Here is a 19549-nt window from a genome sequence, read left to right as displayed (position 1 = left end):
AAAGCAAAACTACTTAAGGAAATGAGGAATGAGCTCAAGATTTCTCACTTCAGCTAACACCTCCACAGACTGCATTATCATTTGAGGCAAAGTGACATTTCATATTTAATTTTTAACGGCAGGAATGATTTCCATCTGGGATTTATCTGCATAAAAGTGTTAGCCTTGGCACACTTTCAGTATTTAGCTGAAAGCTCATTTTTTGGCTCTAAGCAAAATGCCCAATACTACGCAATAGGTATTATCTCTACATTAATCCCACCACTGAGAGCCTAATATTGTGTTCTACATAGTGGTGAATTTTGCCCTCAGATAAGCACATCTGTCTGTAACCCTCCCTCAAACACTGATAAATTACTTATCTTCACTACCTTAAAATCTTCTGCATTTTTCAACAATATTTACACTTCTAAAAGAGTTTAACAGATATTACTATTCTTCGTAAGGAGAAAGGAAAACTATAAATTAGGGCAAACTCCCTTACGTAGAAAAATGCCAAACCAGCCGCTGAAATGGTAACTTTCAGGTATAGCATCACAGTTCTAACTAGTCAAACTACAATCCTCGCCAGTTATTGCAGGAGTAGATAAATTGCAGCCACTGGGGGTAAAGCCACATAAAAACGTTAGGTCCTCACTTATCTTTTTCGTTAAAAAGGAGACACCTGAAAGTCACAGGGGCAGTAGATCCCGTAAGGCAACCTATTGGACAGACTGTACTGAGCGTGCAGGTCTCCAAACGCAGGAAACCAAAGTTCCTGCGTGACGACAGGATGGCAGCGAAAAACAGTAGCCCATCCGTCCACAGGAGAAGAGAAAGAAGTCCACCAGGAAAGGCTGGGAGTCACGGAGGTGGGGCTGCGAGACCTACCGGCTCCGCGCCGTCTCCCTCGGCTGCTAACAGAAGCCGCGGGCTGCAGAACGGCGAGAGCGCCGGGTGGGCTCGCGGGCGCAGGGGGGCTGCGGCTGACTGACTGGCTTCGGCCTCGCACCGGGAAGTCTCCAGGGCCTGGCCCGCGCAGCCGGGAAGCCACCCAGCCCACAGACAGGCGGAGGAGCCACCTGGGCAGAGCCACGTCGGAGGAAGGGAGCGCGGCGGGAGGTGGGCACCCGGCACACCCACGGGGAGGCTGACAGCCCGGAGCGCGAGACGGCCGGGCGCGAGAAGGGCCGCGGCGCGCTTGAGGGGGTCGCCCTGAGGGCGCCGCCGGCCGCCAACGACTCCCCCTAGCCCGAATCGGCGGCAGCGGGGTACTCACGTAGGGCTGGTAGAACTTGGAGAGCCGCGGCTTCCCGTGGTTGTTAAAGATGAGGATCGCCTTGATCATGGCTGAGCCGGGCCGACCGGGTGGGAGCTGGGGGCCAGGGCGGGGGCGGGCGCGCGAGCCTCGCCTCGGGATCTCGCTGGCGATCCTTCCCCACCCGCCCCCTCCCGCACACGCGCGCGCGCGCGCCCCGAAGCTGCGGGGAAGGACTTGGATAGGGCGGGGCCTGGGCGGGGTCGGCGCGGAGGGAAGCGGAAACAGCTCCAGGCCGGAGCTCGAAGCATAGGGGCGCTTGCGCTCCCGGCGGCTCACGGGGACGTTGCCTACCGACCTTTTCCGGAAACTTGCTGTTGAGGGGGGCGGAGAAACCGTAGTTGGTCTATCAGCGGTCAGGGGACTGCAACAGGTTCGACGCATAGGACCAACCTGCAATTCCGACTCTCACTGGTGGGTTGGGTTCTCCCCGCCCCTACTCCGGCGCCTCCCTAGCGCCGCTCTCCGGCGCAAAGCCCGCCCACTGTATGCGCTGAGCCACCACTTCCGCCCTCACCTCCTTCCAAGCAAGATGGCTGAGGAGCCGGAGTCTACGCTGCAGCTGCCTCCCTCAATTGCTGCTGAAGGTGAAGGACCCACGGAGGTCTCCCCAGAAACAGCCACTCCGGAGCCCCCTTCTTCCGCTGCAGTCTCTCCGGGAACAGAGGAGCCTGCCGGTGACACCAAGAAGAAAAGTAATTTTCAGAGCAGTTTCACTCTGGGCAGAGGCGGGAGGTTGAGGTTGTCTTCGAATAGGGATGGCGGCTAATAAAGAAGCAACATTTAGAGGAGGGCTGGTTCCAGACGAGGGTTTTGACCAGTCAGGAGAGAGGAAGTATACTTTTCGGCTTTTAAGACGTTTGAGTTAAGTGCCTCGAAAGAAAGCTATCTCAGGACGCACCTTCGCGGTGTGGTACCCAGTTTTTGAATGTCACGACATTTTATTACGCTGTACTCTCATCTTCCTTTGAAATGACCAGACTGAGAGCTCTTTGAAGGTGGGAACTCTGTGGGATCTTGATAGTTCCAGGTACTTAACGCAGGATCTAATTATTTGAATAATGATTTTAGCTGATAAGGATGGTCTGTGGCAAATCTGAATTAGAATCCACACCTTCCGACTAGGTCGCTGTTTTTTATACCAAATGAGTGTGAATTCACACCTTGGACCAAAAAACTGGGGTTTTACCCAGTATGAAGACTGCTAAGGGAAAACTAAAGGCAGAGGCATCGCCTTTTTATAAAAAAAAAAAAAAAAAAAAAACCACTGTTTTGGAATCTTTGTAAATGAATCATTTCGTTGCTTGAACTGGACCCTTTATTGCTTGAGAATTAGTCCTCAACCCTTTATTGCTTGAGAATTAGTTCGCCATTGTAAAATACAGTAATTCCTAAGTGGAGCACTCCATGTAGAGTTGCTTATGAGAAAATCAGGAATTCGTTTTCTCATGTTGTGCTCAGTGATATCATGCCCTTTCATCCATCTTCACTTTCTGCTGCTGTGGAGGATAATTGTCTCTCCCAGCACCGTCCCCCTTTTAAGTCAGACTGACTCTACATTTGGGGGAAATCTTTTCTGTCATTTCCACATTATTCACCAATAGATAAACAAAAAAACTATAATTATTTCTGTAGGTAACCACTAGACTTGTTCTTCAGACGAATCCCATGAATTTTAGAGATTCTTTTTCTTTTTTATTGGAGTATAGTTGGTTAACAATGTTGTGTTAGTTTCTGCTGTACAGCGAAGTGAATCAGTACTGTTGTTCCTTTTTTTCCCTTGCAATTTACTATAAGCAGAAACAGACTTTCAAAGAGTTTGTCTTAATATCTAGCAGTCTTAGTCAACAATTAACTACGTACTTGACCCTGAAGATTGCTGTGTAATACTGTGGCTAAAAAATAAGGCCCACATTCCCAAATATGGCCTGAGGTTATATGGCATGTTTTCTTGAGTCTGCACAATTTATGATTTTTAACTATCATTTAAAAATCGAATTTTCATCTTCTGGCTCCTGTGAGCATTTGAGTTAGCGTCTGTGATAGAAAACTTACTTTCTAGCTATTTAATGTCTACCCTGAAGTTGTCATCCTTTTTTGAGGACCTTTTCTCATGGAAAAAACTTAAATATTTCATATGCTCCACCTTTGGCTTAATGTACATATTACTGAAGCAGACCGAGCTTGTTAGTTATGGCGGCACTTTAGGATCACCTGAGGGAGCTTTTAAACATAGCAGTTCTGAGGCCCTATTTCCAGAAGATTCTGATTTAATTGATGTAGACATCTGTGTTCTTATACATGTTCCCCCAGTTGAGTCTCCTGTGTAGCTAGAGTGGAGAACTATAAGCAAATCACCTTTAGAATTAAAAAAAGTAATAAGTACAGCTATAATTATAATAAATATTTTTCCTTCTCTAGCTTCTTGCTCTCACTCTCTTCTTCAGTAGTACAACTCACTATTCTTCACTTGCAATACCCAGTTACAGTTGACTGATTGATAGCCCCAGGGGATTGAAGGAGCAGGGACAGGGAGGTATGGAAGGTGAGCTAACCAAAATCTCCTTAGTTATCTCCCAGTTCATCTCTTTTGCTTAGATAACTGAGGGTAGGATTACTAAATGGAAGAAGGAAGATAAACTTTAGTAGGGAGATAAACTGTGCATTATGTGTTCTAGATGGCTTCATTCCAGGGGTAAACTTCAGTAAATTGATCTCAGTAACCTCATTGGGACCCAATTTTTAGTACCAAGGAATGGGACAGGAAGTTTGTAATAGAATAGAGTTGACTTTAGCAGGCAGCAGAACTTCTACCTCTGCTTTCAGTGTTTCCTTTGATTGTGGATGTCTTTTTAAAAAATTTTTTTAAATTGAAGTTTAGTTAATTTACAATGTTGTGTTAGTTTCAAGTGTACGGCAAAGTGATTCAGTTACACATATATGTATATTTTCTTAATCAGATTCTTTTCCATTATACGTTATTACAAGATAGTGAGTATAGTTCTCTGTGCTATAAGCAGGTCCTTGTTGTTTACCTATTTTATATATAGTAGTGTGTATATATAAATACCAAACTCCTAATCTATCCCCCCATCCCCCCCATAAGTTTGTTTTCTGTTTGTGACTCTTATTTCTGTTTTGTAAATAAGTTCATTTGTACCATTTTTTAGATTCCACATATAAGTAATATCATATGGTAATTGTTTTTCTCTGACTTCACTTAATATGATGATCTCTAGGTCCATCCATGTTGCTGCCAGTGGCATTATTTTGTTCTTTTTATGGCTGAACGATATTCCACATCCTCTGTACCCATTCATCTGTCGATGGACACTTAGGTTTCTTCCATGTCTTGGCTATTGTAAATAGTACTGCTATGAACATTTGGGTGCATATATCTTTTCGATCATGGTTTTCTCCAGATATATGCCCAGGAGTGGGATTGCAGGGTTTTATGGTAACTCTATTTTTAGTTTTTAGTTTTTAAGGAACCTCCATACTGTTCTCCATAGTGGCTGCAATTTACATTCCCACCAACAGTGTAGGAGGCTTCCTTTTTCTCCACACCCTCTCCAGCGTTTATTATTTGTAGACTTTTTAATGATGGCCATTCTGACTGGTGTGAGGTGATATTTCATTGTAGTTTTGATTTACATTTCTCTAATAATTAACAATATTGAGCATCTTTCACGTGTCTTTTGGCTGTCTATGTCTTCTTTGGAGAAATATCTATTTAGGACTTCTGCCCATTTTTTGTTTGGGTTGTTTGTTTTTTGATATTAAGCTGTAAGAGCTCCTTGTATATTTTGGAAATTAATCCCTTGTCTGTTGCATCATTTGCAAATATTTTCTCCCAGTCTTTTCATTTTGTGTATGGTTTCTTTCACTGTGCCAAAGCTTTTAACTTTCATTAGGTACCATTTGTTTACATTTGCTTTTATTTCCATTACTCTAGGACACTAATCCAAAAAAATATTGCTGCAATTTATGTCAAAGAGTGTTCTGCCTGTGTTTTCCTCTAGGAATTTTATAGTATCCGATCTTACATTTAGGTCTTTAATATATTCTGAGTTTATTTTTGTGTATGGTGTTAGTGAATGTTCTAATTTCATTCTTTTACATGTAGCTGTCCAGTTTTCCCAGCACCACCTACTGAAGACACTGTCTTTTCTCCATTGTATATTCTTGTCCCCTTTGTAGTAGATTGCTTGACCATAAGTGTGTTGGGTTTATTTCTGGGCTCTCTATCCTGTTCCATTGATCTATGTGTCTGTTTTTGTGCCAATACTGTACTGTTTTGATGACTGTAGCTTCACAGTATAGTCTGAAGGCAGGGAGTGTGATTCCTCCAGCTCTGTTCTTCTTTCTCAAGATTGTTTTGGCTATTCAGGGTCTTTTATGTTTCCGTACAGAATTTAAAAATATTTGTTTTAGTTCTGTGAAAAATGCCAATGGAAATTTTATAGAGATTGCATTGAATCTGTAGATTGCCTTGGGTAGCATAGTCATTTTAACAACACTGATTATTCCAATCCAAGAACACAGTATATCTTTCTATCTGTTTGTGTTGTCTTCAGTTTCTTTCATCAGTGTCTTACAGTTTTTGGAATGTAGGTCTTTTGCTTTCTTAGGTATGTTTATTCCTAGGTAATTTATTCTTTTTCATGCAAATGTAAATGAGATTATTTCCTTAATTTCTCTTTCTGATATTTTGTTGTTAGTGTGTAGAAATGCAACAGATGGGACTTCCCTGGCGGTCCAGTGGTTAAGACCCTGCGCTCCCCGTGCAGGAGCACAAGTTTGATCCCTAGCCAGGGAACTAAGATTCCACATGCCTCACAGTGCAGCCTAAAAAAAAAAAAAAAAAAAAAGGAAATGCAACAGATTACTGTACATTAATTTTGTGTCGAACAACTTAACCAAGTTCATAACACAACTATTGTTGTGTTACTGTCAGTTACTCCTTTTATGTTTGTTAACATTTGCCTTATATATTGAGATGCTCCTGTGTTGGGTGCATATATATTTACAATTGTTATATCTTCTTTGATTGATCCTTTCATTATTTTATAGTGTCCTTCTTTGTCTCTTGTAACAGTCTTTATTTAAAAGTCTATTTTGTCTGATATAAATATTGCAACTGTGGCCTTCTTTGGAGTTCCATTTGTGTGGAATACCTTTTTTCCATCTCCACACTTTCTGTCTGTATGTGTGTCTAGATCCTAAATGTGTCTCTGATAGGCAGCAAATATATGGGTCTTGTTTTTGTATCCATTCAGCCAGTCTGTCTTTGGTTGGAGCATTTAGTCCGTTTTCACTTAAGGTAATTATCGATATGTATGTTCCTATTGCCATTTTGTTAATTATTTTGGATTTATCTTTGTAGGTCTTTTTTTTCCCCCTTTTGTTCCCTTCTCTTGTGATTTGATGACTGTCTTTAGTATTATGTTTGGATTCGTTTTTCTTTTTCGAGTGTGTATCTATTATAGATTTTTGTTTTGCAGTTAACACGAGGTTTTTGTATAGGAGCCTATATCTGTACGTGCTTGTTTTAAGTTGCTGATCTCTTAATTTCAAACGCACTTTAGATACCCTGCATTTGTACTCTTCCCCTATCATGATTACTGTTTTGATATTATATTTTACATCTAATTGTTTTGTGTATCCTTTAACTATTATGGATATAGATGATTTTACGATTTTTGTCTTTTAACTTCCCTACTAGCTTTGTGCGTGGATGATTTCCTGCCTTTATTATATGTTTGCCTTTACCAGTGAGCTTTTCCGTATCATAATTTTCTCATTTCTGGTTGTGGCCTTTTATTTTCCACCTACAGAAGTTCTTTTAGCATTTGTTATAAAGCTGGTTTGGTGGTGCTGAATTCTTCTAGCTTTTGCTTGTCTGTAAAGCTTTTGATTTCTCCATCAAATCTGAACAAGAGCCTTGGTGGGTAGAGTGTCCTTGGTTGTAAGTTTTTCTCTTTCATCACTTTAAGTATATCATGCCACTCCCTTCTGACATGAGTTTCTGCTGAAAAATCAGCTGATAGCCTAATGGGAGTTCCCTTGTATATTTCTTTTGATATTTTCTCTTTACCTTTAATCTTTGTCATTTTGATTACAATGTGTCATGGTGTATTTCTCTGTGGGTCAATCCTGTATGAGACTCTCTGCACTTCCTGGACTTGGGTGACTGCTTCCTTAGGTTAGGGAAATTTTCAGCTGTTATCTCTTCAAATATTTTCTCAGGCCCGATCTCTCTCTCTTCTTCTGGGATATAATGTGAATATTACCATTTGATGTTGTCCTAGAAGTCTCTTAAACTGTCCTCATTTGATGTTGTCCCAGAAGTCTCTTAAACTGTCCTCATTTCTTTTCATTCTATTTTCTTTATTCTGTTTGATGGCAGTGATTTTCAGTATTTTGTCAGAAGAACTAATACATTCTTCTGCCTCATTTAGTTTAATGTTGATTCCTTCTAGTGCACTTTTCTCTTCAGTTATTGTATTCTTCAATTCCATTTGGTTGTTCTTTATATTTTCTAATTCTTTTTAATGAAGTAACTTAAGGAGACAGATTCATAGTCTTTCTGTTTGCATCTTTGTATTTTAAATTATTGAAACCTTTGATTTCTCAGAAACCTTTTTGGCCCCTAGTTTTTGTATATTCTTTTTAATAATTTTTATTGTTTTCCTTTATTTAAAAGTTTATTGTAGGGGCTTCCCTGGTGGTGCAGTGGTTGAGAGTCCACCTGCCGATGCAGGGGACACGGGTTCGTGCCCCGGTCTGGGAAGATCCCACATGCCGCGGAGTGGCTGGGCCCGTGAGCCATGGCCGCTTAGCCTGCGCGTCCGGAGCCTGTGCTCCGCAATGGGAGAGGCCACAACAGTGAGAGGCCCGCGTACCGCAAAAAAAAAAAAAAAAAGTTTATTGTAGAAAACTTGGTGGTTACAAAAAGCACAAGTAAAATCAAGTGATTATCACCTATAATATCCCTACTGGGAAATAGCATTTTGGTGCATATTCACATTTATATGAATATGTGCCTGTGATGGTTTTAATGAAATTGAAATCTTATGCTGCTTTATATTTAGTATTTTTTGATAATTTTCTCATACTATTAAATATGCTTTTATAGTATCTTTAATTGTAGCTTAATTATCTTAAGGTTTAATAAGTGAGTTATGATCTGGTACTGTTCTAAACACTTTATATGTATTCACTTAATCTTCATAACAGTCTTATCAGGTTGCTGCTATTATCCTCATTTTACAAGTGAAGAAACTGTGGTACAGAGAGATTAAAGAGCTTATCTAGATATATATGTACATACCTAGCAAGTGGCCGAGCCAGGATTTTGAACCCAGGGAGTTTAGAGTGTGTTTTATATCTATACTACAGTATGTACATCCTATCATAGAGTATAATATCCTTTACTTAACCAGTCTCCGCTAAACATCTTTGTTGGAAATTTAGGTTTACCTTTTTTTTCAATAAAAATAAATGTTTTGATGAAGGTGAAATTCTTCTAAGTGAATCTTTTCATATCTTCCATTTATCATCTCAGGCATACCTCCAGTGTCATAAATACATAAACTGTATGTTGATTGAAGGTTTAAATTTTCTGAAGTCTTTTATATCACATTCTCTTTAGATGTTTCAGCGTACTTGTCAGTATAGCTTACCATTGAACAAAATGGGTTTGAACTAAGCAGGTCTACTTACACATGGACTGTTATCAATAAATACGTACTAGAATACTACATAATCCGTTGTAGGTTGAATCCGCGATGCAGAACTGTGGATCCAGAGGGCTGAGTGTAAAGTTATAGGTGGATTTTCAACTGTGTGGACATTGATGCCCCTCATTCCTGTTTTGATTGTGTCAACTGTATTTTTTTTTTCCTTTACAGTTGACATCCTGCTAAAGGCTGTGGGAGACACTCCTATAATGAAAACAAAGAAATGGGCAGTAGAGCGAACCCGAACCATCCAAGGACTCATTGACTTCATCAAAAAGTTCCTTAAACTGGTGGCTTCAGAACAGTTGGTAAGAAAACAATGGTGATCATTTCCCTACAAAAATTCACAAAACATTTGTCTCAGTATTCAAGGGGGATTTCAGGAGCATCCTTTGCAGATGCTCAGGTTCCTTATATAAAATGGCATATTTGCGTATAATCTGTACACATTCTCCCTTATACTTTAAATCATTTCTAGATCATTTATGATACCTAACACAATGTAAATGCTGCATAAATAGTTGCTGGTACACGGCAAATTAAAGTTTTGCTTTTTGGAACTTTCTGGAATTTTTTTCTCCAAATATCTTCCATCACATTTGGATGAATCTGAGGGAGGATGCAGAACCCATAGATACGGAGGGGGTACTGTAGTTCCTAGGCAACAATGAATAACTGTTGTATATAGAAATACATAAGGAGCCACATATGTTACTTCAGTAATGTCCTTTTATTTCTTTTGTTAGTGGAATTTCTGTGCTTTATTGAAGGATTCTGTGGAGAACCATGAAAAGAAATGAATTTTAGATTTGCTTTTAAAGGTGGACTGATTTTTTTTTTTTTAACCTACCGTATTGGTTGTTTTCCTCAAAAAGTCACTGAATGCCCATGCAGAAAGATCTATCATAGAATATCGGTACAGAAAGTTTTGGGGTTTTCTTTGTTTTGGTATTAATGTTGCTTCCTCCCCATTCTTCTCAAGGTAATCAATATACCTTTGCCATGTGCTGTGGAAGAACTAAGAGGTATACAGTTGACCCTTGAACAACATGAGTTTGAACTGTGGCAGTCCACTTATCCGTGGATTTTTTTCAGTAAATACATACTATACTACTACACAACCTGCAGTCGGTTGAATCTGCCTTGTATACACAGATTTTTGACTGTGCAGTGTGGGCGCCCCAACCCCCTCGTTTTTAAGGTTCAGGTCTACTTATTTCATATTATGATACCTGTTAAGCATTTCACGGTGAGTTGTTACGATTAAAAATTTAAATGCCACAGGTTTTTAATTTGGTATTTGGCCACAGAAATTTAAATGTCTACATGTATTTGACATTTTGTCACATGTTATGTTAATATATAGAACGCCTTTATCTTCAGACCACAATCTTGGTCATTGTTAACTCAGGTAATGTATATGTGGATAGATAATTGAAGAATCACTAAGTATTTTTTAAATACAGTTATGTGTAAGGATTGGGTGATTATTTATGAAAGTGAGGTGTGTTGGAATTTATTTCTTTTTGTCAATGAAGAGGTGGAAACTACTCTGATCTAAGATTTTGTTGGTAAGTGGCTTTCACAAAAGTGTTACGTCATGGGTGCAAAAGTAAGTGCAAGATAGGTTAATCACTAGAAGTTATTTGAGGTAAGGATAGCATAGAACCAAGGATTCCTCCAAAGGAAGTTTTAAGGGAAAACTGATGGGGATTTTTGAGTTTTACAGGTGAACATCTCTGTTTGTGATCACTCGGAATGAGAAAAGATCTGTTTTATAAGAGTGCCGTATAGAACTTAATTAAATTTCAGAGATGGGCAAGAATATTATAGTGTCATCCACTTGCATATGGTAGCTAAAACCTGAGGAGCAGAGGACCTTGCCTAGAGTCCAAGTCTAAATGGAAAAGTTAGGGTAATGAGAACATACACTTAAGAGAAATGAACAGAGGTTATCTCTACTAACAGTATACCATGAAGAGTTGGAGAGGTAGGTAACCAGAGGAGTAGTACCAAGTAATTAAGGCATTACTTTTAGAAATTTGTGGATAGAAGAAAAGGTGAAAGAATGCTGTGTTCTATGTTAATGTTAGAGTTTTGACATTTCGTATTGCTTATATTCAGTAATCTGAAAGGACTTGGTTGATGTCAATATATATTAGGTTGAACCATGTAAAACTGCCATCAATCAACCTTTTTTTTTTTTTTTTTTTTGCGGTACGTGGGCCTCTCATTGTTGTGGCCTCTCCCGTTGTGGGGCACAGGCTCTGGACACGCAGGCTCAGTGGCCATAGCTCACGGGCCCAGCCGCTCCACGGCATGTGGGATCTTCCTGGACTGGGGCATGAACCTGTGTCCCCTGCATCGGCAGGTGGACTCACAACCGCTGCGCCACCAGGGAAGCCCCCAATCAATCACTTTAACCAAAAACTCAGCAATTTCATATGGTCCAACTTTAAACCTTTGTAGCAAATCTGATTATTTCTTCCCATTTAAACAATAGGAAACATAAACAAAAGTAGTCTTTTTGTCACTTTTCTAGATTAAACTAGAACTCACATCTTCTGGCTTCATAGAGCTGTACCCTACATTATTTTCACAAAATAAATGTCAAAAGAAAAAGTAATGCTGGGGATCCTGGGAAGATAGCAGGGGCGTCAGAAGGCATGAATTCCCACAAAAATATAGTCAACTAGAAAGCAAAACCGAAACCCCATGATCAGTATACTTATAACAGAACTTAGATGACAAGTATCCTGAAACCTAAGATTCAAGTTGGTGGGAATACCCACCAATGACCACAGGATCTGCGTCCTATTAGCAAATGTGCTGAAAAAAATAAACAGTAGGATTGGCATCTGATAGCACTGAGAAAGGGAGAACCTGGAAATAGCTAACAGGCATTCACTGGAAAGTACAGTGGGCCAATTTAAGAATAGTAGCTGAAATTGAGAGTGTTTGATTCTCTCCAATAGCAGGTGATTACAATATATCTGCACTAAGGAGAACTTAAGGGACTGGAGCAGACTAGCCCCTGAGAACTCTCAAAACAGACTCAGGCTCCCTTCCAAGACAAGATCCCACACTGAAGAGGAACTTCTGGAAGTGAAACACATTTAAGCAGGGAAAGGAAGGAAAAAGAAGGACCAGGTCAAAATGGAGAGGAACAACCTGGAAAGCTCAGAAAGCAGACCTCCGGGACTTCTCTGGTGGCGCAGTGGTTAAGAATCCGCCTGCCAGTGCAGGGGACATAGCTTTGAGCCCTGGTCCGGGAAGATCCCACATGCCGCAGAGCAACTAAGCCCATGCGCCGCCACAACTACTGAGCCTGCGCTCTAGAGCCTGTGAGCCACAACTACTGAGGCCACGCGCCACAACTACTGAAGCCCGCATGCCTAGAGCCTGTACTCCGCAACTAGAGAAAGCCCACATGCAGCAACGAAGACCGAGTGCAGTCATAAATAAATAAAAGTTAATTGTTAAAAAAAAGAAAGAAAGAAAGCAGACCTCCATATTGTTCAACACTATACAAAAAACAACAGTAGAGGGAGCGCTGTGGAGTTAGAGAAACTACACTAACCCATTTCATTCTAAAAGTTGAAGAAAACTGATTTCATATACAAGTAAGCAACAGAGAAGTATCAAGGTCAAATCCCGCACAGTGTTACAAGGAAGCAAAATAAACAGAGTAACATCCCTAAAGACAATGAAAGCATGCCAGAGAAAAATGTGCCTACAAGCAGGTCAGTAATTGATTTATTATGTCAAAACAGGTGTCAAAAGAAAGATGATACCAGACATGAAAGAACAACATAAATCAGCAATAGTAAAACTTGAAGTGACAGAGCTCAGGAAAAGAATTATAGGTTAAATTTCAGAAATGGAGACTAAACTAGATGGAATATAAGAGCAAATAAACAACAGGTAATGGCTGAAGAAAAATAGAAGGGAAAAAAAAGAATTTTCAAAATCAGAAAGATATACCTTAGGAATAAACATACCTAAGGAGGTAAAAGACCTATACTCTGAAAACTATAAGAAACCGATGAAAGAGATTGAAGACAACACAAACAGAAAAATATACTGTGTTCTTGGGTGGAATAATCAGTGTTGTTAAAATGACTATGCTACCCAAGGCAATCTACAGATTCAATGCAATCTCTGTAAAATTTCCAATGGCATTTTTCACAGAACTAAAACAAATATTTTTAAATTCTGTATGGAAACATAAAAGACCCTGAATAGCCAAAACAATCTTGAGGAAGAAGAACAGAGCTGGAGGAATCACACTCCCTGCCTTCAGACTATACTGTGAAGCTACAGTCATCAAAACAGTACTGTATTGCACAAAAACAGATACATAGATCAATGGAACAGGATAGAGAGCCCAGAAATAAACCCATGCACTTACGGTCAAGCAGTCTACTACAAAGGGGACAAGAATATACAATGGAGAAAAGACAGTGTCTTCAGTAGGTGGTGCTGGGAAAACTGGACAGCTACATGTAAAAGAATGAAATTGGAACATTCACTAACACATACACAAAAATAAACTCAAAATATATTAAAAACCTAAATGTAAGACCGGATACTATAAAATTCCTAGAGGAAAACATAGGCAGAACACTCTTTGACATAAATTACAGCAATATTTTTTTGGGTCAGTCTTCTAGAATAAAGGAAATAAAAGCAAAAACAAACAAATGGGACCTAATTAAACTTAAAAGCTTTTGCATAGCAGAAGAAACCATCCACAAAACAAAAATACAACCTACTGAATGGGAGAATATATTTGCAAATGGTATGACCAATAAGGGATTAATATCCAACATATATAAACAGCTCATACAACTCAACATCAAAAAAACAAACAACCCAATTGTAAGGTGGGCAGAAGAACTGAAAAGACATTTTTCCAAAGAGGAAGTGCAGATGCCCAACAGGCACATGAAAAGATCCTCAACATCAATAATCATCAGGGAAATGCAAATCAGAACCACAGTGAGATATCACCTCACACCTGTCAGAATGGCTGTCATCAAAAAGAACACAAATAACAAATGTTGGTAAGGATGTGGAGAAAAGGGAACCCTTATATACCGTTGGTAGGAATGTAAATTGGTGCAACCACTGTGGAAAACAATATGGAGGTTTCTCAAAAAACTAAAGACAGAACTACCTTATGACCCAGCAATTCCACTCCTGGGTATACATGTGAAGAAAACAAAAAAACTTGTTTGAAAAGATAACGTGCAGCCCTGTGTTCATAACAGCATTATTTACAGCTGCCAAGATATGGAAGCAACCTAAGTATCCATCAACAGATAAATGCATAGAAGATGTACACACACACACACACACACACACACACACACACAATGGAATACTACTCAGCCGTAGAAAAGAAATTTTGCCATTTGCAGCAACATAGATAGACTTGGAGGGCATTATGCTAAGTGAAATGAGTTAGAGAAAGACAAATACTGTATGATATAACTTTACGCGGAATCTAAAAAATACAACAAACTAGTGAATATAACAAAAAAGAAGCAGACTCACAGATATAGGGAACAAACTAGTGGTTTCCAGTTTGGAGGCGGAGGGACAATATGGGGGTGGAGGAGTGGGATATACAGACTGAAGGATGCAAGATAGGCTGAAGGATGTGTTGTACAACATGGGGAACATAGCCAATATTTGGTAAAAACTGTAAATGGAAAGTAACCTTTAAAAATTGTATAAAAATTTTTTTAACTTAAAAAAAACGTTAAACAGAATCTGGTTGCTCAGGCTGGGGGATGGGATGGGGGGGTAGAATGAAATGTAAAAAGAATTTGAGAAAATGACAAATTGAGTATGAACAAAGGAGAGTAAACATAGAAATAGGAGTCCCTGAAGAAGAAACCAAAGCAGAGGAACAAAACAAATACTTAAAATTATAATTCAAGGGAAATTTCTTCTAAAAGGATTTGAAACTACATATTAAAAAAATGTACCAAGATCCTGAGAATACCAACGCGGTGTAATAATCACGGAGACACATTCTGGTAAGATTACTGGATGTGAAATAAAAAGAAAAATCCTTTGGACATCTAGGGGGAAAAGGACATGGCTTAGGAAATTAGGTTACCATCAAAGTTGAGCAGCAAAGATACAAAGAAAGTGTGAGATAAGGATTTTATATACTACAAAACTGACATTTAATCAGGGCACAAAACAGTTAGCAGCGTGCAAGAACTCAAGAGAATGCTGTTCCCATGAACCCTCCCTACAAAATCTCAAGTTTATAACAACCAAAATAACTAAAGAGACATCTATAGAAAGACTGGTGATTTAAAAAGAAATCATTATTCTTTAAAATTTTATCCTCCTAAGCTCTAGCATTTAGCTAAAGATTGTATTTTGAAATTTTTACCTCTATGGAACTTCCATTTAAACTACCTTAATTGCTTTTTTTTTAATTAAAGTCACTTTTAGTTGCTAACTCCTGTTACAGAATTACATTAAGTTCTTATAGTTCTCTACTGTATCTGCTGTACTGTCCCCTCAACACTCACATCTTATTTTTGTTTCTTTTACCTGCAGAGTCTTAATTATTACTCTCTGCACCTAGTTAAGTCCTAATTTGTTCCTCATTTTTTTTTTCCAGAAAGCCTCTCCTGACCAAAAGGCTAGGCTAAACTAATGCCCCATCTTTGGGCTACAGACCTTGTCAGATGCATTTTCCCCATCTATATTCTTATCTATTCAGGTATGTTTGCTTATTGAGGGGAGAGATCATATTAATCTTCATAATTCCACACCTTGTGCATTTCCTAGCACATAATAGACATTCAGGAATTGTTTGCTGAAATAAACTAAATTGTTGTCCAGATCCCTTTTCCTAATTTAAAATGTTCCAAAGAGTAAAATCTATGTTCACTCATAGTTAAACTGTCAGGAACTAAACACAAATTATTATATCCTTATCACAGGAAATTCACATTAAAATGCACACTGATTTCTGTTGTTTCTGAAATTATGTTAGAACCTTACTCAGCCTTAATAATGAGTTGATATTTAAGCATGAACTATTTTTAAATAATTTAATACGTCTAACTAATGTCTATTGAGTACATATATCAAGCACATACACTTGATGTGTACTGTCTCATTTTATTTTTCCCAGCAGCTTCAAGAAGTATAGGTCCTGTTATTTTCTGTATTTACAAACAAGGACACAGTTTGAGAAAAGTTATTTGTATTTATAGCCAGAATTCAAACCTAGATCTCAGTAGAGCCCCTACTCTTATTGCCTGAAGGAGAAATATAAGTGATATTTATTCTTGTTCTAGCTGGTGTCCCAAATAGTATCTGTCAACCAACTATTCTGATAGATACTTTTAAGGTCTTTGTGAAGCCCAGGAAATTTGTCTTAAAATTTGATTGTAGACAAGGAAAATTGAGTATGTTAACCTGCAAATGTTTTGTTTTCTAAAAAGAAAACTATCAGAAGTCACTTTGACACTGTGATCTTTTGTTTCAGTATCTTCAGGAATTTTTTAAGTACTAAAAATGTTTTAGTAGAAACAGACTAAACTGAAACATTGAACAGTGAATCCTTTAAGAAACAAGGTTGTAAGGACATTAGGTTTCAATTATGCTACATTTTTGCTACTTCATTTGGCTGCAAGTGACTTTACAGTGGTCTCACCCAGCCTGAAATTCAGTACTTCTCAGAGTTTTCAGAGGTGGTAATGGTCAAAAAAATCCAACCGTGCATGTCATTTACTCAAGAAAAATGCACCAACTATCTCAATTATTAGATGTTTTTATTTGAGGCTGTGTGTGTAAAATTTTGTTAGGAGAAATTCTGTCTTTAATTATGAATAAGTGAGAAAATTGATATTTTTACTAATGTAATTTCTTGGATAAACCTTCAAAAGCTGTTTGTAAAAACAAAAGTTTCTTAGTTATAAAAAGCTGGGAACAAAAATTCTGTTATTCCACCAGAGGAAAGACATGCTCTTCATAAGATCTCACTAACTGACTAATTTATGAGAATTAGAAAGAAGGGGTTTAGGGAAGCTTTCTTCAGTTCTGAAGACAAACAATTGGAAATAGCTGGCTGATTGGCACCCAGAAAAATGCAGATTAATCTGCATACCATTAAAAATGAATCACCATAATTTTCTTATTTCTTGCAGTTTATTTATGTGAATCAGTCCTTTGCCCCCTCCCCAGACCAGGAAGTTGGAACCCTCTATGAGGTAAAACATTACCGCTTTATTTTCTTCATGGAATATGCTCATCTGTGTATAGTATGATCATTAACTCACATCATTTAAAGAGATGATAAGCCATTCTTAATTGCCTATCAAGAAAAGAGATTACTTTCTTGTTCTCTGTTATACCTCTAACACCTTGAACTTAGTTGGATCTCAATAAATTATACAGTGATTGAAGAATTAAATAATGAATAACACAAACAGAAGATGACTATGAAATATGACCAGAAAGTAAGATCTCCTTTTTTACCTACATGTAATATCTTCTACATTGTCTTTATAATCAGTAATCCAGATCTCCCTCCAAGAAATTGAAAAGGAGACTATGTAAGAATGACTTTATTCAGCATTCTTAGAGCACCATTGCTAAAAAATAGTACATACATTATAGTCAGATGTAGAGAAGGGACAAGGTTAAGATATGTCTGCTTATCTATGCTTAAGGTGCTTAAAGGACAAGTTCTATTAAACATTTATGATTACTAATATGTGTCCAATAGTAGCTTGCATCTGTTGAAAGAACTAGCCTTATAGATACATGTACATGTATGAGGATGTTTATGATCAGTATAACATTTTTTTTCTTAGTTTCATCTAAGAATAACAAAAATTGAGTTTAATTTATTGCCGTTTTTCTTTTTGTAGTGTTTTGGCAGTGATGGTAAACTGGTCCTGCATTACTGCAAATCTCAGGCATGGGGATGAGCTACAGAGGAAAAGATATTGCTAACTTAAAATGAATCTTCACAAAGCAAACAGCTCTGAAAAGTTTTGATCTTGTGGCAAGAGACTTGTGGATGTGATCTCTTCAGCATGCATCTACTGGGACCCATGTCTATACATTTAAAATATCCACAGAGTAGATGGACTCACAAAAATGTGATTTGTATTAAAACACAAATCAGCATAAAAGATTGACATTAGGGTTTACCCAATACTACAACTATTGCTCCAGAGCTGCCTCCAAAGTGTTGAAAAGGAGACTAAGATTATATAAAGCTGCTTTTGTACCACTTCTCAAAATGACTGAAATTGTTTACTTGAAAAATTAGCACTCTGCTGATTCCCCCCCCCCCCCATAAAAGTCAATTTACTAAAGGATTCTTTTGGGGCTTATTCAGGGGAGTGCAATTTGTTTGAGGTACGTGTTCTGCCTTTTCTCATTTACATTTCTATCTACAGTGTCACCTTGTGAAACAAAGTTGCATTGACCTGCTGGCTTCATTACCTTGCGTAGTCCAGTAGAGGGCAACCCAGCTGGCAGAAAGAGTTAGGCAGTTTGGTTTTACCTCTTTGCCAAAAGATAATAGCTATTCCTGCTAATTTCTAGCAAACATCTAGCCAAGAGAGCACACATGTTGACACACTGGAAGATTGCTTTAGAGAAAATTCGTGGTTTTGGTTTAACTGTTTTATTGGGAAACAGAAGGAACTTTACAAATTTTGGACAAATGAGTCATCTAACTCTTTTCAATCTTATCATTTAATGATTCTTGTGTCCCAGTGGTTATAACTGTGGTATTAAACTCTCTCTTATTTTTACAGTGTTAAAAGCACTCAGTGAGTAAACGAGGCAGCATCTTTCAGTTTTTATAATGTATTTTCCAACTTGAAAATGCTCAGAGAATAATTGGAAAATAGCTAGATTTTATGTGTATTTCATGCCATGACTAAAAGTACCATTTTTTACTGATGCTATTAAACTGATAATTGCTTTAAATAAGATTCAACCTTTTTTCTTCTTCTGTATTGTATTTGTAATGCAGCTTTTTTTTTAATCCCAGTAAATTGAATGGAATGTTCAAACAGGATCTAAGGTGTATACAAGAATTCTAAGTGTTGATTTTCAAAGGTGATTAGAATGGTATGATTTTGTCAAAGGACTTCGAACTACATTTATGTCCTTTAAGTCCCAGAATGTACTTTATGGTTAATGATCTGCCATACATTATCATTAAGGGATGCTAAGGAACAATTCAGTTTAAGGTGATGAAATCACTGTTCAGTTCTCATTTTCTGCCTGAGAACAAATTCCTAAGTCCCCTTATAATGATGTCCCTGTTTAATAAATTAATGCAGCTAGTATTTAGCATTGAAATAATACAGGTTGAATTGTGTAAAGGCTAAGTAAGAAATTAGTACGTATGTTGAAAGCTGGAAAGAATATTATTTTCAGGTCAAATAAGTTGAATATGGGAAGGATCTGTTCTCTAGTTTTGTGCTCTTTCTCTTTACTGAAGGAT

At 38.2% G+C, this 19549-nt stretch overlaps 2 protein-coding genes across 2 annotated transcripts in view; one reads left to right on the top strand and one right to left on the bottom strand.

The window, feature by feature from the left end:
* AP3S1 (adaptor related protein complex 3 subunit sigma 1) overlaps positions 1-1612 on the bottom strand; it is a 67638-nt gene extending 66026 nt beyond the window's left edge. The window contains 1 exon segment of the mRNA XM_081231862.1: positions 1259-1612. Coding sequence (XP_081087988.1) covers positions 1259-1327 — 69 coding nt within the window. The 5' untranslated portion in view covers positions 1328-1612.
* A 129-nt stretch (positions 1613-1741) lies between these two features.
* ATG12 (autophagy related 12) lies at positions 1742-19117 on the top strand. The gene is made up of 4 exons (XM_081231863.1): positions 1742-1992; positions 9211-9347; positions 17226-17288; positions 17952-19117. Exons 1-4 carry the CDS (start codon positions 1830-1832, stop codon positions 18009-18011), a joined length of 423 nt encoding a protein of 140 aa, XP_081087989.1. The 5' UTR covers positions 1742-1829; the 3' UTR covers positions 18012-19117.
* The last annotated feature ends 432 nt before the right edge of the window (positions 19118-19549 follow it).

The sequence above is a fragment of the Mesoplodon bidens genome (genome assembly GCF_964165515.1).
Source record: "Mesoplodon bidens genome assembly, chromosome: 4".
Lineage (NCBI taxonomy): Eukaryota > Metazoa > Chordata > Mammalia > Artiodactyla > Ziphiidae > Mesoplodon > Mesoplodon bidens.
Note: the sequence above shows the minus strand (reverse complement) of the source record. Positions and strands in the feature narration are given on the sequence as shown.

Bases quoted from the DNA above. Each gene is read 5' to 3' on its own strand.
- ATG12 (XM_081231863.1), top strand. From the start codon at position 1,830: ATGGCTGAGGAGCCGGAGTCTACGCTGCAGCTGCCTCCCTCAATTGCT. The intron at 1,993-9,210 runs GTAATTTTCAGA...TTTCCTTTACAG, and splicing joins CGGTGACACCAAGAAGAAAA to TTGACATCCTGCTAAAGGCT. The intron at 9,348-17,225 runs GTAAGAAAACAA...TATTTCTTGCAG, and splicing joins TGGTGGCTTCAGAACAGTTG to TTTATTTATGTGAATCAGTC.